This window comes from Portunus trituberculatus, chromosome 48 (assembly GCF_017591435.1).
Source record: "Portunus trituberculatus isolate SZX2019 chromosome 48, ASM1759143v1, whole genome shotgun sequence".
NCBI classification, from domain to species: domain Eukaryota; kingdom Metazoa; phylum Arthropoda; class Malacostraca; order Decapoda; family Portunidae; genus Portunus; species Portunus trituberculatus.
Genome location: NC_059302.1, coordinates 24,106,226 through 24,123,782, shown reverse-complemented (window position 1 = coordinate 24,123,782; position 17,557 = coordinate 24,106,226). Strand labels below are relative to the sequence as shown.

Genomic DNA, 17,557 nt, shown 5'->3' with positions numbered 1-17,557 from the left:
ATTTACTTCAGAGATGTTCTTCTGGATGTCCCTAACTTGAGTGCTCAGAGTATTCATCAAAAGTGTTGAATCTAAGACACACATGTATCATATTCTGTTTATGTATAGCTGATTTTTTATTTTTTATTTATTTATTTTTTATTTTTATTTATTTATTTTTTATTTATTTATTTATTTATTTTTTTTTTTTTTGAAGCTTTAAAATGTTGGGCTATGATAGTATCCTTGTTACATACCTTCCCATGCACACTGTCCTTGGTTCCTGTATTGTTATTAGTCTTTCATATGAGTCCTTCACATATGCTTGGATACCTAACTGGTAATTGCATCCTAAATTTGTTTCAGCATTCTCTCTCTCTCTCTCTCTCTCTCTCTCTCTCTCTCTCTCTCTCTCTCTCTCTCTCTCTCTCTCTCTCTCTCTCTCTCTCTCTCTCTCTCTCTCTCTCTCTCTCTCTCTCTCTCTCTCTCTCTCTCTCTCTCTCTCTCTCTCTCTCTCTCTCTCTCTCTACTTCTCTCTCTCTCTCTCTCTCTCTCTCTCTCTCTCTCTCTCTCTCTCTCTCTCTCTCTCTCTCTCTCTCTCTCTCTCTCTCTCTCTCTCTCTCTCTCTCTCTCTCTCTCTCTCTCTCTCTCTCTCTCTCTCTCTCTCTCTCTCTCTCTCTCTCCTTATACTACTTCCTTTTTAATTATCAGCCAATATTTACTTATGTCTAGGTTTTTCAGATAAAATTTCTATTACATTTGTTTTTAGAATTATTATACATGTTCCCTTTGGATAAATCTGTTTGAATATTATCGCATTCCACATTAGCACTTTGATATGCCCCTTGTTTATGATATTTATACACTAAATTCTTTCCTTAGGAGTCTCTTTGTCACCTTGTAAAAAAAAAAAAAAAAAAAAATTATCCAAGATACAAAATTTCTTTCATCTCTTTAAGTTTGATGATATACTTATAAAGCTCAGTGATCTCATGATGCTTTATACTTTGTGCGCTGTCTATATTTCCATAATGAATGTTTTTAATGACAGTAAAAAGAATACCCTGTGCCAATTCTCATAGATAAAACTGCTCTGGCATTACTAAATCTAAAATTTTTGTCTTACAATAATAAACTGAATAGATCTTGTGAATTCAAAGATCTTGCTATGACATTCACCCCAGACCACTCTAGAATATTAGCAAGGTTCTATTCACACTGACATAGAAACACAGGTTCTAAAATAATTTCTTTGTAAAAGCATTTTCCTTTCAATTATACCAGTAAAAGCCAAGTTTTCAATTCATGAATGCTTTACAGTTTCTTTCTCTTTGCTAAATATATCTCAGTCTGATCATACTTCATTGCAGAATATTTTCACTTCATAGCTTGAATTCTTGCTAATTTCTATACCTGGCTCTTCAGTAAAGGAACTCTACTTTGTAACAAGTTATATGGGAAGACACACACCTTCTTAAAACTCCAAGGACTTGAATTTCTCTCTCTCTCTCTCTCTCTCTCTCTCTCTCTCTCTCTCTCTCTCTCTCTCTCTCTCTCTCTCTCTCTCTCTCTCTCTCTCTCTCTCTCTCTCTCATAGTATATGATACTATTACATTTGTCTTTTTTAAGTAAATGTTTTCTCAGAGAATTATTTCATTGTAGTTAAAAATCATGTTGAAACTCCACACTTAATACATTATTCTAAAAGATAAATTGATATATCTAAGAAATTATCTGACCTCTTTTAGAAGTATTGCATATATAATTCTTTTTTTGCCAGGGATTTCAAGTAGTTAGTTTTCTTTATGCATAATTATTTTTGTTATTTGACTGTTATTTGCTACAATAGAAGCAAATAAAGGAATATTAAACTTCAATAAAGTAGTTATATTTCAAGCAGAGGACAAATTAAAATATGTACTGAGAACATAATGGTAACTGCACGTCACCAACCAATTCATCATGTTCCAGCTAATTACTGAATGTTGTAGCTTTGAGATTTACTATCATTTGAATTTTTGACAACTTGTGGTGTACATACATTTTATATATTTATTTTTAATGTACATTTTCTAAAATACTGAATGCATAAAAATGTCTTGAAAATGTATTTGGTTCACACACACACACACACACACACACACACACACACACACACACACACACACACACACACACACACACACACACACACACACACACTGCAGCAGATCAAACAGTGAATTACACACACACACACACACACACATTAATTTGTTCTGTATAATTTTTCATTAATTCATTTATTCATTGATTTATTTTTCTTTGGTTATTTCTTTATTTCTTTGTGACATGACAGTGTATGTATATGGTGGTGTTATGTATCAGTGAAGTGAAAAATCCATTATATTTATTCTCATGGAATTGATTACAAAGTTATGTGTAGTTAGATGTAATATAAAATGGTACAAGTTATGGTTCATAACATTCAGCTAAATCATGGAATTAAATGGTGCAACAGGTGTAGACTGCATTGGTTCCTGTGTGTGGTAAGCACAGGTGTTTCTATTATTACATATGTGTAGGGTTATTGTGACTCATTTGTAATAAAATATAAAAAATAGAGGGAACACTGAGCATTTTGTACATTGATCACCCAGTTTTATGTAGGATATTTCCATAAATACTGTGATGACATTTGGTTTCAGGAGTATCATGACAGGACTGTCCACATCTTACACACTGGTCATTGTGGTGGAAATGCTTTTCAGTGAGGTGAATATTCAATCATATGTTCAGCACTAAGACAATGATATGTCCATTTCATAAGGAATAGGGTGACCAAGAAGAAAATATGTAACTGAATAAATTAAATAAGAAAGCCTGTATGATAAATATTTTCAAAATACTGCAGTTAGAAGAAAAATGGTTGAGATAGGTTTGCCAGTTTATTTCCTTAGGTGTCTTGCTGTTCCTCTCTTGAAATGGTTTAGTTGCAACAAGAAAGGGGAGGAGTTGAAAAGCCAGAATTTATATTTACAAATGAAAAGATGAGATGTGGTTACTGCTTAACTATATCAGGTGAGATAAACAGAACAGGGATGATATGCAGCAGGAAGTTTTAATCTAATAAAGTTATGGGTGGAAAGGTGGCATGAACTCTGCAACCTCATAATAATAGGGACCAAATAGTGGCCGTGGGGAAGATGATAGCTCCTAAGGGCTCTGTGACATGAGCGGTTTCGGTTTGGTAGCGCGACTTGAGTGACTCGAGTCGCGATAGTGGTGAATGGTGGTGATCACGGCGATTGGTCGCTTGGAATATTTTCACGTACACGGGTGACTTTGTGCTGCTCGATTGTGCGAGCCCTTTTATCTGTTTATTGAATTATTCATTTTTGCTCAAGTGATAGTGTCATTTGTTCAACAGCACTTAAGCTGTGCGGAAATTGTTTGATTAATGTGAGAAGGCACTATATGACTTAAAATATCTTCTGACCACTAAATTGTAAAAAAAAAAATAATAAATAAATAAATAAATAAAATAAAATAAAAATAGCTTCTCTGCTTTATGTTGATAAAACTCGGATCAATAATTGGGATATTAGCCCCATAGATCTTTCCATACATGGTGTCACCAGGGAGAAATTTGGATCCGGGAGTTATTTGGCACGATAATGGCCCGTAGAAAAAGAAGTAAGTGATGGCGCTGCAGGTGTACACAAAGCCGTGGGGCATTGTGGGAATCCTGCTGGGAAAACGCGGGTGTTTATACTCATCCCTGTGTCCTTCATAAAATGTAACACGGAATTTGTTGTTATAAAACTGCGGGCTTGACTGATTTATGTCTTCGTTATTCAGAAGGAAGGGATGATTAGTTTGTAGTGAAAGAAATCACCAAACTCCGCTGTGTTTGGTCTGGAGGACAAGGTATTACCCACACCTTAATGCAAATCTCATGTTCTTAAGTGAAATCTACATATTTGTTTTAACAAGCGATGCACGTTACTTGTTCTAATAGCAGGCATGAACTCAGGCCCTTTGTCATAAAGCATGCATGTACAGCGTAATCATTAACTGTGTTTCACTAGTAGTAGCTTTCTATTTCAGAATAATGGATGTTCAAGAATCACAACCAGTTCATAATATCTTCAGTCTGATAACTGAGGCAGGCCAGTGGACAAATTTAGAAGCAAATGCCAAAGTGTCCAGCTTACTGGATGCATTTAGCATATCCTTTTCATTGTATAAGCATATTAATGATTACTGTTGCCAGTGCTGGGTGTGCCTTTAATTCTTTCAGGTGTGATTTTGACTGTGACTTTGCCACTGGATGTGTCGTGACTGTGACTGCGATTCTAGTTTTTTGGCCCTCCCCCCAGTGCAATTTGCAACTTTGTGACACTAGTTTTGTCCCTCACCTTGTGCAAATTGCAACTTACTTTTTTGGCCCTCCCACAGTTCAGTTTATAACTTGTGACACTATTTTTGTCCCTCCCCCAGTGCAACTTGTGACTATTTTTGGCCCTCCCCCAGTGCAACTTGCACCATGCGACTATTTTTGGCTCTCCCCAGTGCAACTTTGGACTCTATTTTTGGTCCTACCGCTGTGCAAGTTGCAATTTTGTGACACTATTTTTGGGCTGGCCCAGTGCAACTTGCAACTTTGCGACTGGAACATTTTTTCTCAACGCAACTCCGCTTAATTACAAAGTAAATTTCAGCACTATGACATAAACTTGTTTTTATAAGACAAAAAAAACATATTCATTAGTAGATTTTTTTTATTTTTTTTTTTTTATATAGCTAGAACAGCCTAAACTAATATGTACAGGTCATCTTCCTCTATGTCTTCCTGGCCCATCTTCAATTGCAGCTATTTCTTAAAAAAAGTTTATCTTTGATCCTGTTCAAATTTGTGTAAAATTGACACAACTTTTCTTTGTCTGACTTTTGACTTCGCAAATTTGAACTTCATGACTAGTGCAGAAATGTCACAAAGTTGCAACTTGGTGCTGCATCGCTCGTTTCTAACTGTTGGTAATGTTTATAATAATGATAGTTATTAAGAATCTCTCTCTCTCTCTCTCTTGTGTGTGTGTGCGTATGTATGTATATACTAGGTATGTTTGTGGTAAAACAGTGCTCAGCTGCTAACTTAGGAATAGTATATGCAAGAGTAAATATATGTTACTTAATATGAAATTGTTTATTGATGGATCTCCATAGATCACAGTAGGAGAGAGAGGAAATTAAATTTTTTTCTTTTTTTTTTTATCATTCCTTAACTAGACACACTCTTTTTTAAAATCAGCTCCATCTCCAGAAGAAGGCGTACAGGCTACAAGAATGGCATTTGGATCTGTATTACCTCATCTTCAAGTTGACAAGACTGCTTTTAAATTTTTTAGTGTTGCCTTTTCTTTCCTTAAGCCTTCTCATGACTCATTTTTACAAAGATATGCTGGGAGTGATGCAAGTACCACTAGTGATATCATTCAGGTGAGAAATGTCACTTGTACATCTTTCTTTAGAATTTTCTTTTACTGTAGTTATCATGAAAAGTTTTGATAAATTAGTTGGAATTTATTTTAAAATCATTCAGTTTTAATTCCAAATATAAATAATAAATTTATCACCTTCAGCTTTGCCAGGTAAATAATTGCATGTACATTTTGATAATGTGAGTGAGTTAGTAATATTATTTTACATAAATCATTCATTTTGATAAGTTCAGAGATGTCTTCAAGAACTCTGTAAAACTGTACTACCACTAAAATGTATAGCTTATTTTGGAAGATTTTATGTTTACTTTATTGCATCAACAATAATTTTATTTGTTTTTAATTTGTTGACTGATTGATTGACTGTTTAATTGCTAGATTTAATAATTAATGTATTTATTTATTTATTTTTTTCAGCAATGTTGTACAGTGTCAGAATGCTGCAAGCTGGCTCTGCAGTTTTTACTTCCGGCTGAAAAGATTGCTGTGGAATATTTGAATAATCTTCCCCCAGTGTTTTTGAACATTGTTATTTCTTCATTAACTCATTGCAAACAGAGGTAAGTTTATATAATATGGCTTTCACCATCAAGTATAATTTGTATTTCTGTATATTCATTTGATTTTGACCAAAATTATCAATTTATGGTTAAAGTAATTTGTCTGATCTCTCCATATATATTACACTTTCCTTTCAGTGAAACCATTTACAATGGTCATTTAGAGCAAGTGCAAGATTCCCTGTCAAGACTCTACCAGCTTACTGTGGAAGTGGCTGTAGATTTTGCAAACCTCTTATCAAGACTGAAATTTGATCCTTTAGCTGAGGATGATTTAGAAATTCTTGCAGAAGGTAAAACTCACTGTAAATCTGTTATATTGATTGAGGTTAGAAATTTTTTTTTTCTGTTTTTAAAAGCAATGAACTTGATTTTTGTTTACTTTGTATTTATCTATTATACATAATATATCTATGTACATATTTGTTTATTTATTCATTAATCAACTTATTTATTTACAGTTTGTGATAAGCTATGCACAACAGCTGCTTGTCTTTCTCAGCTGTCAGAAGTTCGTGGGAGTGTAACACTGTGGAGAGCTTACACAAGTCTCATTCAGCAGTACCATGGTGTACTCATCACCCGGCTGGATCTCTCTCTTCCGATGACAGCATTAGTGAAGGAGATTAAAGATGGACTTGATACTTTAGCATCATTATCTCTTGGAAATAAGACAGTGGTGAGATGCTTGTATTCATAAATAATCTAGAGATTTTGTAATATTAATGTAGTTATATTAATATTACCAGTCACATAATACAAGTGGTCATTAATGACTATTTATTTATGTATTTGGTTTATTGCAGGAAGAGAAAGACAAAAAAATTGTCCAACGAATCATCAAAATGACGAGCTTTTGCCTGAAGGTTGTCATAGTGATGTGAGAAATTTTATGGCTACTTGATGGCATGTCACACATCTCTGATGCTGCTGATTCTTTTGTTGTACAGGTAAGTATTTTTCTCGTCTTCTTCTTTTCTGGTGTAATTTGAACATTTATATGTACGTATGTAAAAGCAATACTACTGTGCTTAAAGGTGTGGTACCATTTCAATTTAATTTTACAGATATTCACCCAAGAATGTAGTGTTGATTGATTATCCAGAAGGTGTGAAGAAAGATCTTGAGGTTCAGGTGACCATTGGCATTGAACCACTTCTAACACATCTCAGGGACGATGAAGACTTTATTGAAGTATGTCTGATGAAAATGTATTTAGATTGTGTCATAGGGCATTTGAATTGTGAATGTATTATTAATTTAATTTACATTTAGAACACTGATATCAATTTATATGTATGAGTTGATTGAAACAAGGACAAATATTAGAGCTTAACAGAATGAGTTATGTATGATAAAAGCAAATGGAGAGCAGTTGTGTAGGAGTAATGATGTGGCCCTGTCAACTTGAAGGGAAGCACCACACTCTGACGGTCTTACACTGGTGTAGGACACTCAGTGTGGTGGAGGGAAAATACTTGTTATGAAGGAGCCTTGTTCCAACTTCAAGATCAAACTTGCCAAGCTGTGTGGCTCATCCCTGTAAAGTGAGGGCAGGAAAACTTTCTCCTCTATGTTGTGGACCAAGGGACTGAAGGAGATATGTAAATGAGTGTAGATGTAAAAGTTGTGTGCCTTATTTTGGTTACTCTCCTTTTTGGGGAGACTGTCATGATATATGTATAGATGTTAGTTGAGGTCACCTTCCATTGTTCCATTCTGAATAGAAGATCATATTTTTCTTTGAAGTTTGTAATGCATTGTTATTAACTTTCCTGAAATTGAGCTGTTTGTTCTGCTTCACTAATATTTGTTAATTATAATTTGGTTTTAAAGGAGAGCAGATTCAAATGTATGTCTTTTATTTTCAACAGGAAGTGCTTAAATCAGTGCAAAAAGAAACAAGCATTGTGGATGACTGGGGATGTCACATTCTTCTTTTGATAGCAGTTCTTTTCCCTCTCAGAAGCTCTATTACTCATCACATGAACACCATTGTATCCAGGATTTTCCAAGCAACAGAGAAAGGTCAGCAAGTGTAGTTATACTAGTTTATCTTTTTATTTTGGCTTGATATCTTTTATTAGTGAGGTGTTTATTGGTGATACTTTAATAATTCACTGATGATTCACAGGCCATGCAAGTTTATCATTTCCGTGCATGATGGATGGTGTCATGTGTAAGGGGAAGCCTTTGAGTGCTGTGACGCTGTATCAGCACACTGTAATGCACCTCTGCGCTGCCTCAGCTACTTTTGACTGTCAGCAGTTTGAGTTTCTGGAGGGAGAACTTGTGCGCTGGTTACTCAGTGGGAAAATGTGGCCATCCCTTCTAGCTGCTGATGTCTGGTGCTTCATTGCAAGGTGGATCTTTATGTTGAATGATTGATTCACATGTACTATTGTATGATGTTTCTGACTCATGTTTATGTCCATTCATTTATCATTGCTGTAGTTGTTGTTGTTATTGTTGTTATTATTATTATTATTATTATTATATATATATATATATATATATATATATATATATATATATATATATATATATATATATATATATATATATATATATATATATATATATATATATTTTTTTTTTTTTTTTTTTTTTTTTTTTATTACTGCCATTACTGGTAATACTACAACTACAACCACCACTACAACCACTGCCACTACCACTATTACTACTACTACTACTTCTACAATTAACATCCTTCTTGTTGTTCTATATTTTAGGTACGGAACTAGTGAGTTATGCAGGACACATTGTGCTTATCTTGTGGAGGTTTTAAGCCAGACCCATGCAGACCCTTCGTCCATCCAGCAACTTGTGACTGTTACTCTTTTATCAAGACTTATGGGAAAGCTTTCTCCAAGTCATAAAGAAGATATTATGTCAAGAATTAATGCTGCCAGACAGAATGGTTAGTAATATTTGTCAATATACCACACTTACCAGACTAGGTGTTAAAAGGCAAAGAAGGACAGTTGAGACAGGACATCTACAGCTTATATCATTGTCTCTAGATAGGGAGGAAAGGACTGGTCATCTTTGCAGCAGTGGTTGAGGGTCAGTCGGTTGAGTGGTGGGGGGTGGGAACGAATGTGTATCAGCTTTTGTTTGGTGATGATATGGCATTGGTAGATTATTTAGAGAAGAGACTTCACAGGTAGGATTTGAGAGAGTTTGTTTAAAGTGAAGTTAGAGATGAGCAAAAGAGATTGAGATTGAATAACATTGTAATTATTGAAAAACGAAAGCATGTGTGATGGATGCAAATGTTGAGGTACTTCTCTTGATTTTGGAGAACTAAGCTAGGGAATGTTTAGCTGCCTTTTCTGATTTTTACCCTCATTCTTATTCCCATCTTTGCCATTATATCAAATTTTTGGCTTCTTTCAATGATATTCTTTGGTCTCTCTCTCTCTCTCTCTCTCTCTCTCTCTCTCTCTCTCTCTCTCTCTCTCTCTCTCTCTCTCTCTCTCTCTCTCTCTCTCTCTCTCTCTCTCTCTCTCTCTCTCTCTCTCTCTCTCTCTCTCTCTCTCTTTCAGAAAAGGGTACTGGAGTATGGCGGAGACTAATGCAAAATAAACCTGAAGATGAAGTACAGCTTGCTGAGTTTCAGAGCTGTATGGAATATTTCATACAACATGTGACCATCATTGCATCAAGAACTGCTACTGCAAAAGATGTTAAAAGTCTGGTAGGTGCTGTCAGTCCATTATTTTTTTTTTTTTTTATTTATTTATTTTTTTTCCAAATTTGTTTACATCTTGAAAATTTAGATATATTTTCTTAATGGCTGAGGAACAGTGATGTGCTTATAGCATGAATTGTTAGAATAACAGTGAGAACAATTATGCTGTATTGGCATGAAGTGTAGACTCCCTGTTGGATATGACATTTCACCCTAAGCTTTTTTCCTAAGATAACCATAGGTTGGTGAGGTAGATGTTCTGGGACTGAGCATGCATCCAGCTACTTTGCTGAACTTTTTATTTATTTATTTATTGTTCAGTAGAGAGTGTCTGTGTTTGCCATTAGAGAGGTGTAGGTTCCAACACTTCTAAAGGTTTTGACAAACATTGAAATCTTCTTGTCCCTGTTGAACAAAGGCTTGGGTGAAGTGTGTATGCAGTATGGTACCAGCCTTACCCATAGGAAGGTCTCTGAGTTTTAAGCTCTTCATAGAAGAGCAACTCTGTTGGTCCAGAGTCTAAGTTGTAATCAAGACTGCGTGAATTACACATAAGAACCACAAAAGATCTTTTCCAAGTTTTTTGTATTGGAAATATTTGATAATCTACCTCCCAAAACATTGTTTCAGATAAAAAACCTCCAAGAAATAGAGCTGCTCATGGAAGCCTTTCAAGGCAACCACACACCAAAACATAGTAGCTGCGGTGGCGAGTGGACGTGTTGTGTGTGCGCTCCGTTTTTGGCTGTGGTTTTTATAGTTAGCGAGTGGTGTTTGTGCTTGGTGTCTGTGTGTGGTGCTTTTTGAGTGTTAGTGAAGTGAAAGTGTGTACTGCAAGTGTTAGATTAGAGTGAAATAGTGGTTAGAATCAGTGTTTGTGAGTTAAAAGTATTTTGGTAGAGCGAGGAGACTAGGCTTGTAACCGTCAAGTTACCTTGAAAGAGGATTAGTTGACCTCACTTAGGCCCCCCACCACCGCGGTTCCCCACCCGCCGTCACCAAGTATTTTTATTTGTTTGTGAGTTAACAGATTGTAAATTAGTATGGCGGTAGCTATTGAGGTATATCAGAGTGTGATTGAGTGCGTGAAAGAGAGTGTTGAGGTGGGATTGGGAGAGTTTGTTGTGTGTGAGATGTGTGGGCATGACAGGAAGGTCGTTGACTTTTCTGAGTGTATGGTGTGTAGGCTCAAGAGCGAGAATTTAGTTCTTTCTCTTGAGCACCGAGAATTGCGAGAGGAAATCAGAAAGCTAAGTGAGGGGAAAAGTGCGAACGAAGTTCTCATCTTTGAGTTGAAGGAGGAGGTTAAGAGGCTTGGGGAGGCAGTGGAAAAAATTAGGCAGGAGATCAGTGTTAGGCCGAAGGTTGGACCTTCTGAGGGCGACAGGGTGGCTTGGCCCTCTGTCGGGAAGAGCAGAGTGGGGAAGAGGGAGCAGGCGAGCCAGACTGGGAAAGATAGTAGTCAGGATGGGCAGAGATGGCAGGTTGCGAGGGAAGGAAAGCGGAGGCAGTTAGGGAGGATAGGACTAAACCTGTTGAGTGTGAAAATAGGTTCGGTTTGTTGGAGGGGAGGGAGAGTGAGAGTGGAGTGAATGAAGTGGTTGTGGTGAGTGAAAGGAGAAAGAAGGGGGTAGAGGAGAGGAGGAGGATGGTTGTGCCTAGCACACCTCAGGTGTGTGTGGTGGGTGACTCTCAGGTTAGGTATTTAGATAGCACTTTCTGTGGGAAAGACAGGGATAGGAGGACGAACGTGTGTATGCCTGGTGCAGGTGTGAAGGCAGTGAGTGAGGAGGTGCAGAAGAGGGTTGGGGGGATGGAGAGGGAGGGTGTAGTAGTTTTGCACGTAGGTGGGAACGATGTCAGAGCAGGTGGGTCGGAGGAGTTAGTGGCAAGATTTCGGGAAATGTTAGGCAAGATAAGGGAGAGTGGTAGGAGGTGTGTAGTGTCAGGAATCTTGCCTCGTGTGTATGTTAGCAGGGAATGGTTGTCTAGAGCCATTGGTGTGAATGATCGGGTAAAAGGGATGTGTAAGGATGTGGGTGTCAGCTTTGTGGATGTATGGGATAGGTTCTATGGGCGAAGGGATTTGTATGCTAGGGATGGTGTGCATCTGAGTAGGAAGGGTGTGGATGTGCTGAGTGGATGTCTGGAGGGGAGTTGGGATGGAGTGTAGGGGTGAGGTAGCAAATGCATTCCAGAAGAAAGATGCTAGACATAAATTAGATAGGATAAACAGAGATAGTGAAAAGATTAGGAAAGATTTCCAGGTGCAAATAGGAGAGAATAAGATTAGGATTCCAAATAAGGAGACAGCATCTAGGAAGGTAGCAGGACTTAAATGTTTTTATGTAAATGCCAGGAGTCTTAGGAACAAGAAGGACGAGTTATCTAGTTATATAGTTGAGGAGGACTTAGATGTTGTATGTGTCACAGAGGCATGGGTAAATGAGGAAAAGTTTAGGAAAATAGGAAAGAATATGAAGTAGATGGATACATTATGTATTTACACCAGAGAATTGGTAGGATAGGTGGAGGAGTAGTTATTTATGTAAAAAATCCTTCATTTCCAGTCAGGTTAATGGTATTAAGGTAGATAACAGAGTAGAGTCCTTATGGCTGGATGTTAGAGTAAACAAAAGTAAGGTTATTAGAGTAGGAGCTTTTATAGACCACCTAACCAGTCAGCAGATGTAGACAACCTTATGGTAGATGAGATAAATAGGGGTGTACTAGTCAGACAATTATCTTAGGGATTTTAATCTTAAGTCAGTAAACTGGGAGAGGATGGTAGGAGATGCTAGTGAAAATAAGTTTATGGAAAGTTTTCAGGATAACTATTTAGTGCAGATGGTAGATAAACCTACTAGGGGGAGGAAGGTTTTAGACATAGTACTAACAAATATTGAGCATTGTTTAAAGGAAGTTGAGGTAGGAGAGACTTTAGCAAACAGTGACCATCATATAATTAGATTTATCATTAATTCCAGTAGGGATAATATAGTGAATAAGACTAGAGTCCCAAACTATCAGAAAGGCAATTATGGTAGGTTACGTCAGTTATTAGGAGAGGTAAACTGGGAAGATAGTTTTGGAAATAAAACTGCACAGGAGATGTGGGATATTTTTAAGGTTGTAGTAAAGGGTATAGTGATGCAGTGTATCCCTTACAAAGATATAAGGCAGAGAAACAGGAAGCCATTATGGTGGACTCATGAGATAGGTAGCCAGATCAGAGAGAAGAAGAGGGCATACAGAGAGTTGCAGAAAAGTGGGAAGATGTAGATTTGATTAGGTACAGACAGGTCAGAGATGATTTGAGTAAGGTTATAAAAAAAGTAAAAGGCAGGCAGAGATAAAACTAGCTAGAGCTGGGAGTAAAGATCCCAAAAATTATATAGTTATTACAAGGTCAGTGATAAAAGAAATAAGGATAGGATTGGACCACTCAGAAAAGATGGTGTAGTAGTGGATCAAAATGAAGACATAGTAGAATTATTGAATGAACAATTTTCTTCAGTATTTACTAGGAAAGAATAGGAAATCCTGTTACAAACAGTGCGACGAGTAGTTTAAGAGCTTTAGAAAATATTGATATAAAACCGGGAATTATTAGGAAATTTATTCTTGAACTAGACGATAGGAAAGCTAGTGGTCCTGATGAGCTACATGCCAGAGTACTTAGGGAGGGTGTAGACAGTATTTCTGAAGCACTTAAGTTAATCTTTGAAAGATCACTTAGGTTTGCTGAGATACCTCAGGACTGGAAGTTAGCTAATGTTACTCCAATATTTAAAAAGGTAGGAAGGATGATGCGAATAATTATAGACCGATCAGTTTAACTAGTATAGTATGTAAGATACTAGAGAAAATCATTAAGGGTAGTATTTGGGAGCATTTAAATGAGAATAGATTAATTAGAGATACCCAACATGGCTTTAGATCAGGGAGGTCCTGTCTTACAAATTTGCTCGATATCTTAGAATATATTACCAAGGAGTTAGATGATGGAAATAGCATAGATGTTATATATCTAGATTTTAGCAAGGCGTTTGATAAGGTACCGCATAGGAGGCTAGTGTACAAATTGAGACTACATGGGATAGGGGTAGGTTAGTTGATTGGATTAGTGAATGGCTTTCTGATAGGAAACAGAGAGTAGTATTAAATGGGGCAATGTCTGAGTGGAAGGAAGTGGTTAGTGGGTACCCCAAGGATCAGTGCTAGGACCTCTTCTTTTCTTGGTGTACATTAACGATTTAGATATAGGAATTAGTAGCAAAGTATCAAAGTTTGCAGATGATACTAAGATAGCATGTGCAGTACAGGGTGAAAAGGACAATTACAGAATACAACGAGACCTGGACAGGCTGATAGCATGGGCAGACAGGTGGCAGATGGAGTTTAATTCTAAAAGTGTCAGGTTATGCATTTAGGTAAAGACAACACAAACTTTAACTATGAGATGGAGGGATGTTGGCTAGAGGCAGTAGAGGAAGGAAAGGATTTAGGAGTAGTGATAGACAGGACTATGAAATTTTCAAAGCAATGTTTAGAAGCAAGAAATAGGGCAAATAGGATCCTGGGTTTTATAAATAGAAATGTTAGTTATAAAAGTAAGGAAGTGGTGCGTAGCTTATATAATTCCTATGTTAGGCCCCATTTAGAGTATTGCATACAGGCCTGGTCACCCCACTATAGGCAGGATATCAACATGTTAGAAGCAGTTCAGAGAAGAGCAACTAGGATGATACCAGCATTAAAGCGCCTGGAGTATAGAGATAGATTAAAGGAATTAAACATGTTTTCATTTGAGAGGAGATGTATAAGAGGGATATGATAGAGTTATTTAAAATGTTCTCAGATACAAACTACATAGATGTGAGATCTTTCTTTACCTTAGAGGAGGGAAGTAGGACTAGAAATCATGGCAGGAAGATTAGAAAGCAAGGCTGCAGGTTAGATATAAGAAAATATTTCTTTAGTCATAGGGTGGTAGACTTCTGGAATGCATTGCCAGAGACGGTTGTAAATAGCACTAGTTTGACAATGTTTAAAAACAGATTAGATAAGCACTTAAATTTATTAGATTTATAATTATGTATAGCACTGCATGATAGTTTTTATAAGAAATTTACTATAGTTAAACAAGACATGATCCCCATGTATGGGGACCACAAATTGTAGAGGATTTCGCTGCAGGACTTAGCCCTGTTAATGGGCCAAATATTTAGAATTAGTATATAATGTATTGTGTACTTGTAAGTGTATCTTTAAGTACTGATGACGAGGTCGCTGTGCGACTGATACAGGATAACCTAGATGGGCCCTGGTGGCCCTTTGTTATCCTATTATTTATGTTATGTTATGTTAGGTTAATATCGATATATTATTGTGTAAGGAATTTTGTCTTCATGTGGATTTTTTATATTAACAAATGTAGTTTTTGTAAAAGTGTGATGAGTAGATTTTGTATTAAATTATTCTGTACCTACAGATCATGGTCTCTGCATCAAAAGCATGTATTTTTGTAAATGAAAAATAATTTTATCACTTTCATAATAAACATCATTATCATCATCATCATCATTACAGAAATATGTCATCCTTCATGAGTCATATCAGGAAACAGTGTAAGTTTTTGCAGGTTACCTCTTGACTATATTGGATGCCTCCTGGTAGAGAAGCTTGTTTGTCCTCTATTGAAGATATCATCATTCATTCTCAGTTACCTGTCCAGTTCCCAGTTACTTCAGGTATGTGCATTAGAATCCTGCATTTTGACTGCAATAAGAGAGAGAGGGAGAGGAGAGGAGAGGAGAGGAGAGGAGAGAGAGAGAGAGAGAGAGAGAGAGAGAGAGAGAGAGAGAGAGAGAGAGAGAGAGAGAGAGAGAGAGAGAGAGAGAGAGAGAGCCATAATCAGGAACACTTCTTAACTGTCAGTTTCATTTTCTAAACATGAAATTATTGCTATTTATTGATTTTCCTTCTTCCTTCCTTTCTTTCCATTCAGGTGTTGTCTATTGTAAAAGAAGGCTGTCTCAAAGGATCAGTGGCAATGAAGGTCAGCCTCTGTGACTTCATGATTTCTCTGGGAAAGTGCCGCTTCCCAGAGTCTCCTTACCTTCGTCAAACCCTCAGCATCATGTCAGGTAATAATTGTTTCCATTAGATAAAAGAGAAACATAGGAAGAAGAGAAAAAGAGGACCAGATCATGCAAAGAGGGAATGAAAGAACAAGAATGAATTTTGTTTGTAACCTGCATGGGAATTTCTCATAAGTACTTAAGCATCAGATTTACTTGATTGGTAAGTAAATGCCGAAAGGTACCTGTGGGTAGTATAATGCATAGACCTACTGTTTCAAATTTTAGATAGCTGAAGATGTAAATGTAAATGAAATGCTGTTTTTGAGTCCTGTTACTTGATAATTTCTCTCTCTCTCTCTCTCTCTCTCTCTCTCTCTCTCTCTCTCTCTCTCTCTCTCTCTCTCTCTCTCTCTCTCTCTCTCTCTCTCTCTCTCTCTCTCTCTCTCTCTCTCTCTCTCTCTCTCTCTCTCTCTCTCTCTCTCTCTCTCACTAGATGTGCTGTCAAACATGATGAAGGATGAAAACCCACTTGTTCATCAGCACGCCATTGATGCATTTGTTGCTGTTGGTAAACACACATCTCATGAAGAGGTAAGTATGAGATATGAAGAATTATTTATGTATTGGTCCTTGTAGTTTGACAGTGTTAAGGATTAAAAGTTCATTTATCTGTCCATCTATACCAAGCTGAGATCTCCTTATAGGGAGGTAACCTGTACAAGATTTATTTCATTATGTAAAGAGAAGGGCAAAGAAGTGAGTTCCCATTTTCTTGCTGATCCTGTTATTTTTCCTTTATGGTGCTAATAAAATATGTACAGTTGCAGTTTTCTTCCATTCCTGTACTGCAGAGGGTGCTCTTACTTTACACGTCACTTTTACAGGTATTACCAAGGTGCCTTGCTGGATGTGGAAAGGAGATGAGAGAACGAGTGACCCTTTACCTTCAGCAAACTCCACACCCTACTAGCCAAACTCCTTTATTACTCCTTCTCTACCAGAGCATCAAGATGCAGCAAAAAGATTTACCAAAAAGGCAGGATGATGTCACATTGATTGTGGACCACATGAAAACTAAGAAAGTGAAAGGTGACTCTCAGGATCAGGCGACAGTCAAATCTGTCAAGCGGCGCAGAGAAAGTACTTCACCAGAGGAAGAGAACCTAGATGTCAGTAGGATGCTTGATTCCTTAAAGGAATCTTGCAACTTGGTGAAAAGAATGAAAGAAAACTCTGTATTTATTGATAATGAAAACAGAAAAATGGTGAAGAACATTCTTGAAAATATGTTAAATGTGTGGACTAGTGATGAACCAAAAGTGTTAGATACAATTAGTGATTTGACTTAGTCCTGACAGTTACTTATACCAGCTGAGCATTTGCCTCTCAACCATAGTGAGCTTTTTTAAATTTCATTTCGTCATTATTATTATTATTATTATTATTATTATTATTATTATTATTATTATTATTATTATTATTATTATTAAGATCCCTATTGCATTCCTCATCTCTTAATACAGAACTCTTTAAAAAAAATGTGTATGGATATGGTTTGACTAATACAGATATTGATTACTGCATCAATGGAGCGTTTGTTTTAGTTGTTTTTTTATAAAATTATTGGAAACCAGTTACAATGAAAATAAGTATTTTTATATTAAATATGAATATTGAATATATTGTTGACTTTAATCTTCATTAATTTATCTATCTGCCTATCTATCCATCTATCTATCTATCTATCTATTA

The 17,557-nt window shown here is 36.5% G+C and overlaps 1 protein-coding gene across 1 annotated transcript; it reads left to right on the top strand.

The window, feature by feature from the left end:
* The first annotated feature begins 3,660 nt into the window (after window positions 1-3,660).
* On the top strand, window positions 3,661-17,506 carry LOC123498465 (uncharacterized protein C1orf112-like). Its single transcript, XM_045245567.1, is given in 18 exon segments — window positions 3,661-3,888; window positions 4,069-4,189; window positions 5,257-5,460; window positions 5,880-6,022; window positions 6,161-6,315; window positions 6,484-6,701; window positions 6,829-6,899; window positions 6,901-6,972; window positions 7,090-7,216; window positions 7,897-8,050; window positions 8,157-8,385; window positions 8,758-8,945; window positions 9,574-9,725; window positions 10,350-10,416; window positions 15,333-15,472; window positions 15,730-15,868; window positions 16,299-16,396; window positions 16,690-17,506. Coding segments are annotated over 17 exon segments (2,739 nt in total). The 5' UTR covers window positions 3,661-3,888; window positions 4,069-4,072; the 3' UTR covers window positions 17,155-17,506.
* The last annotated feature ends 51 nt before the right edge of the window (window positions 17,507-17,557 follow it).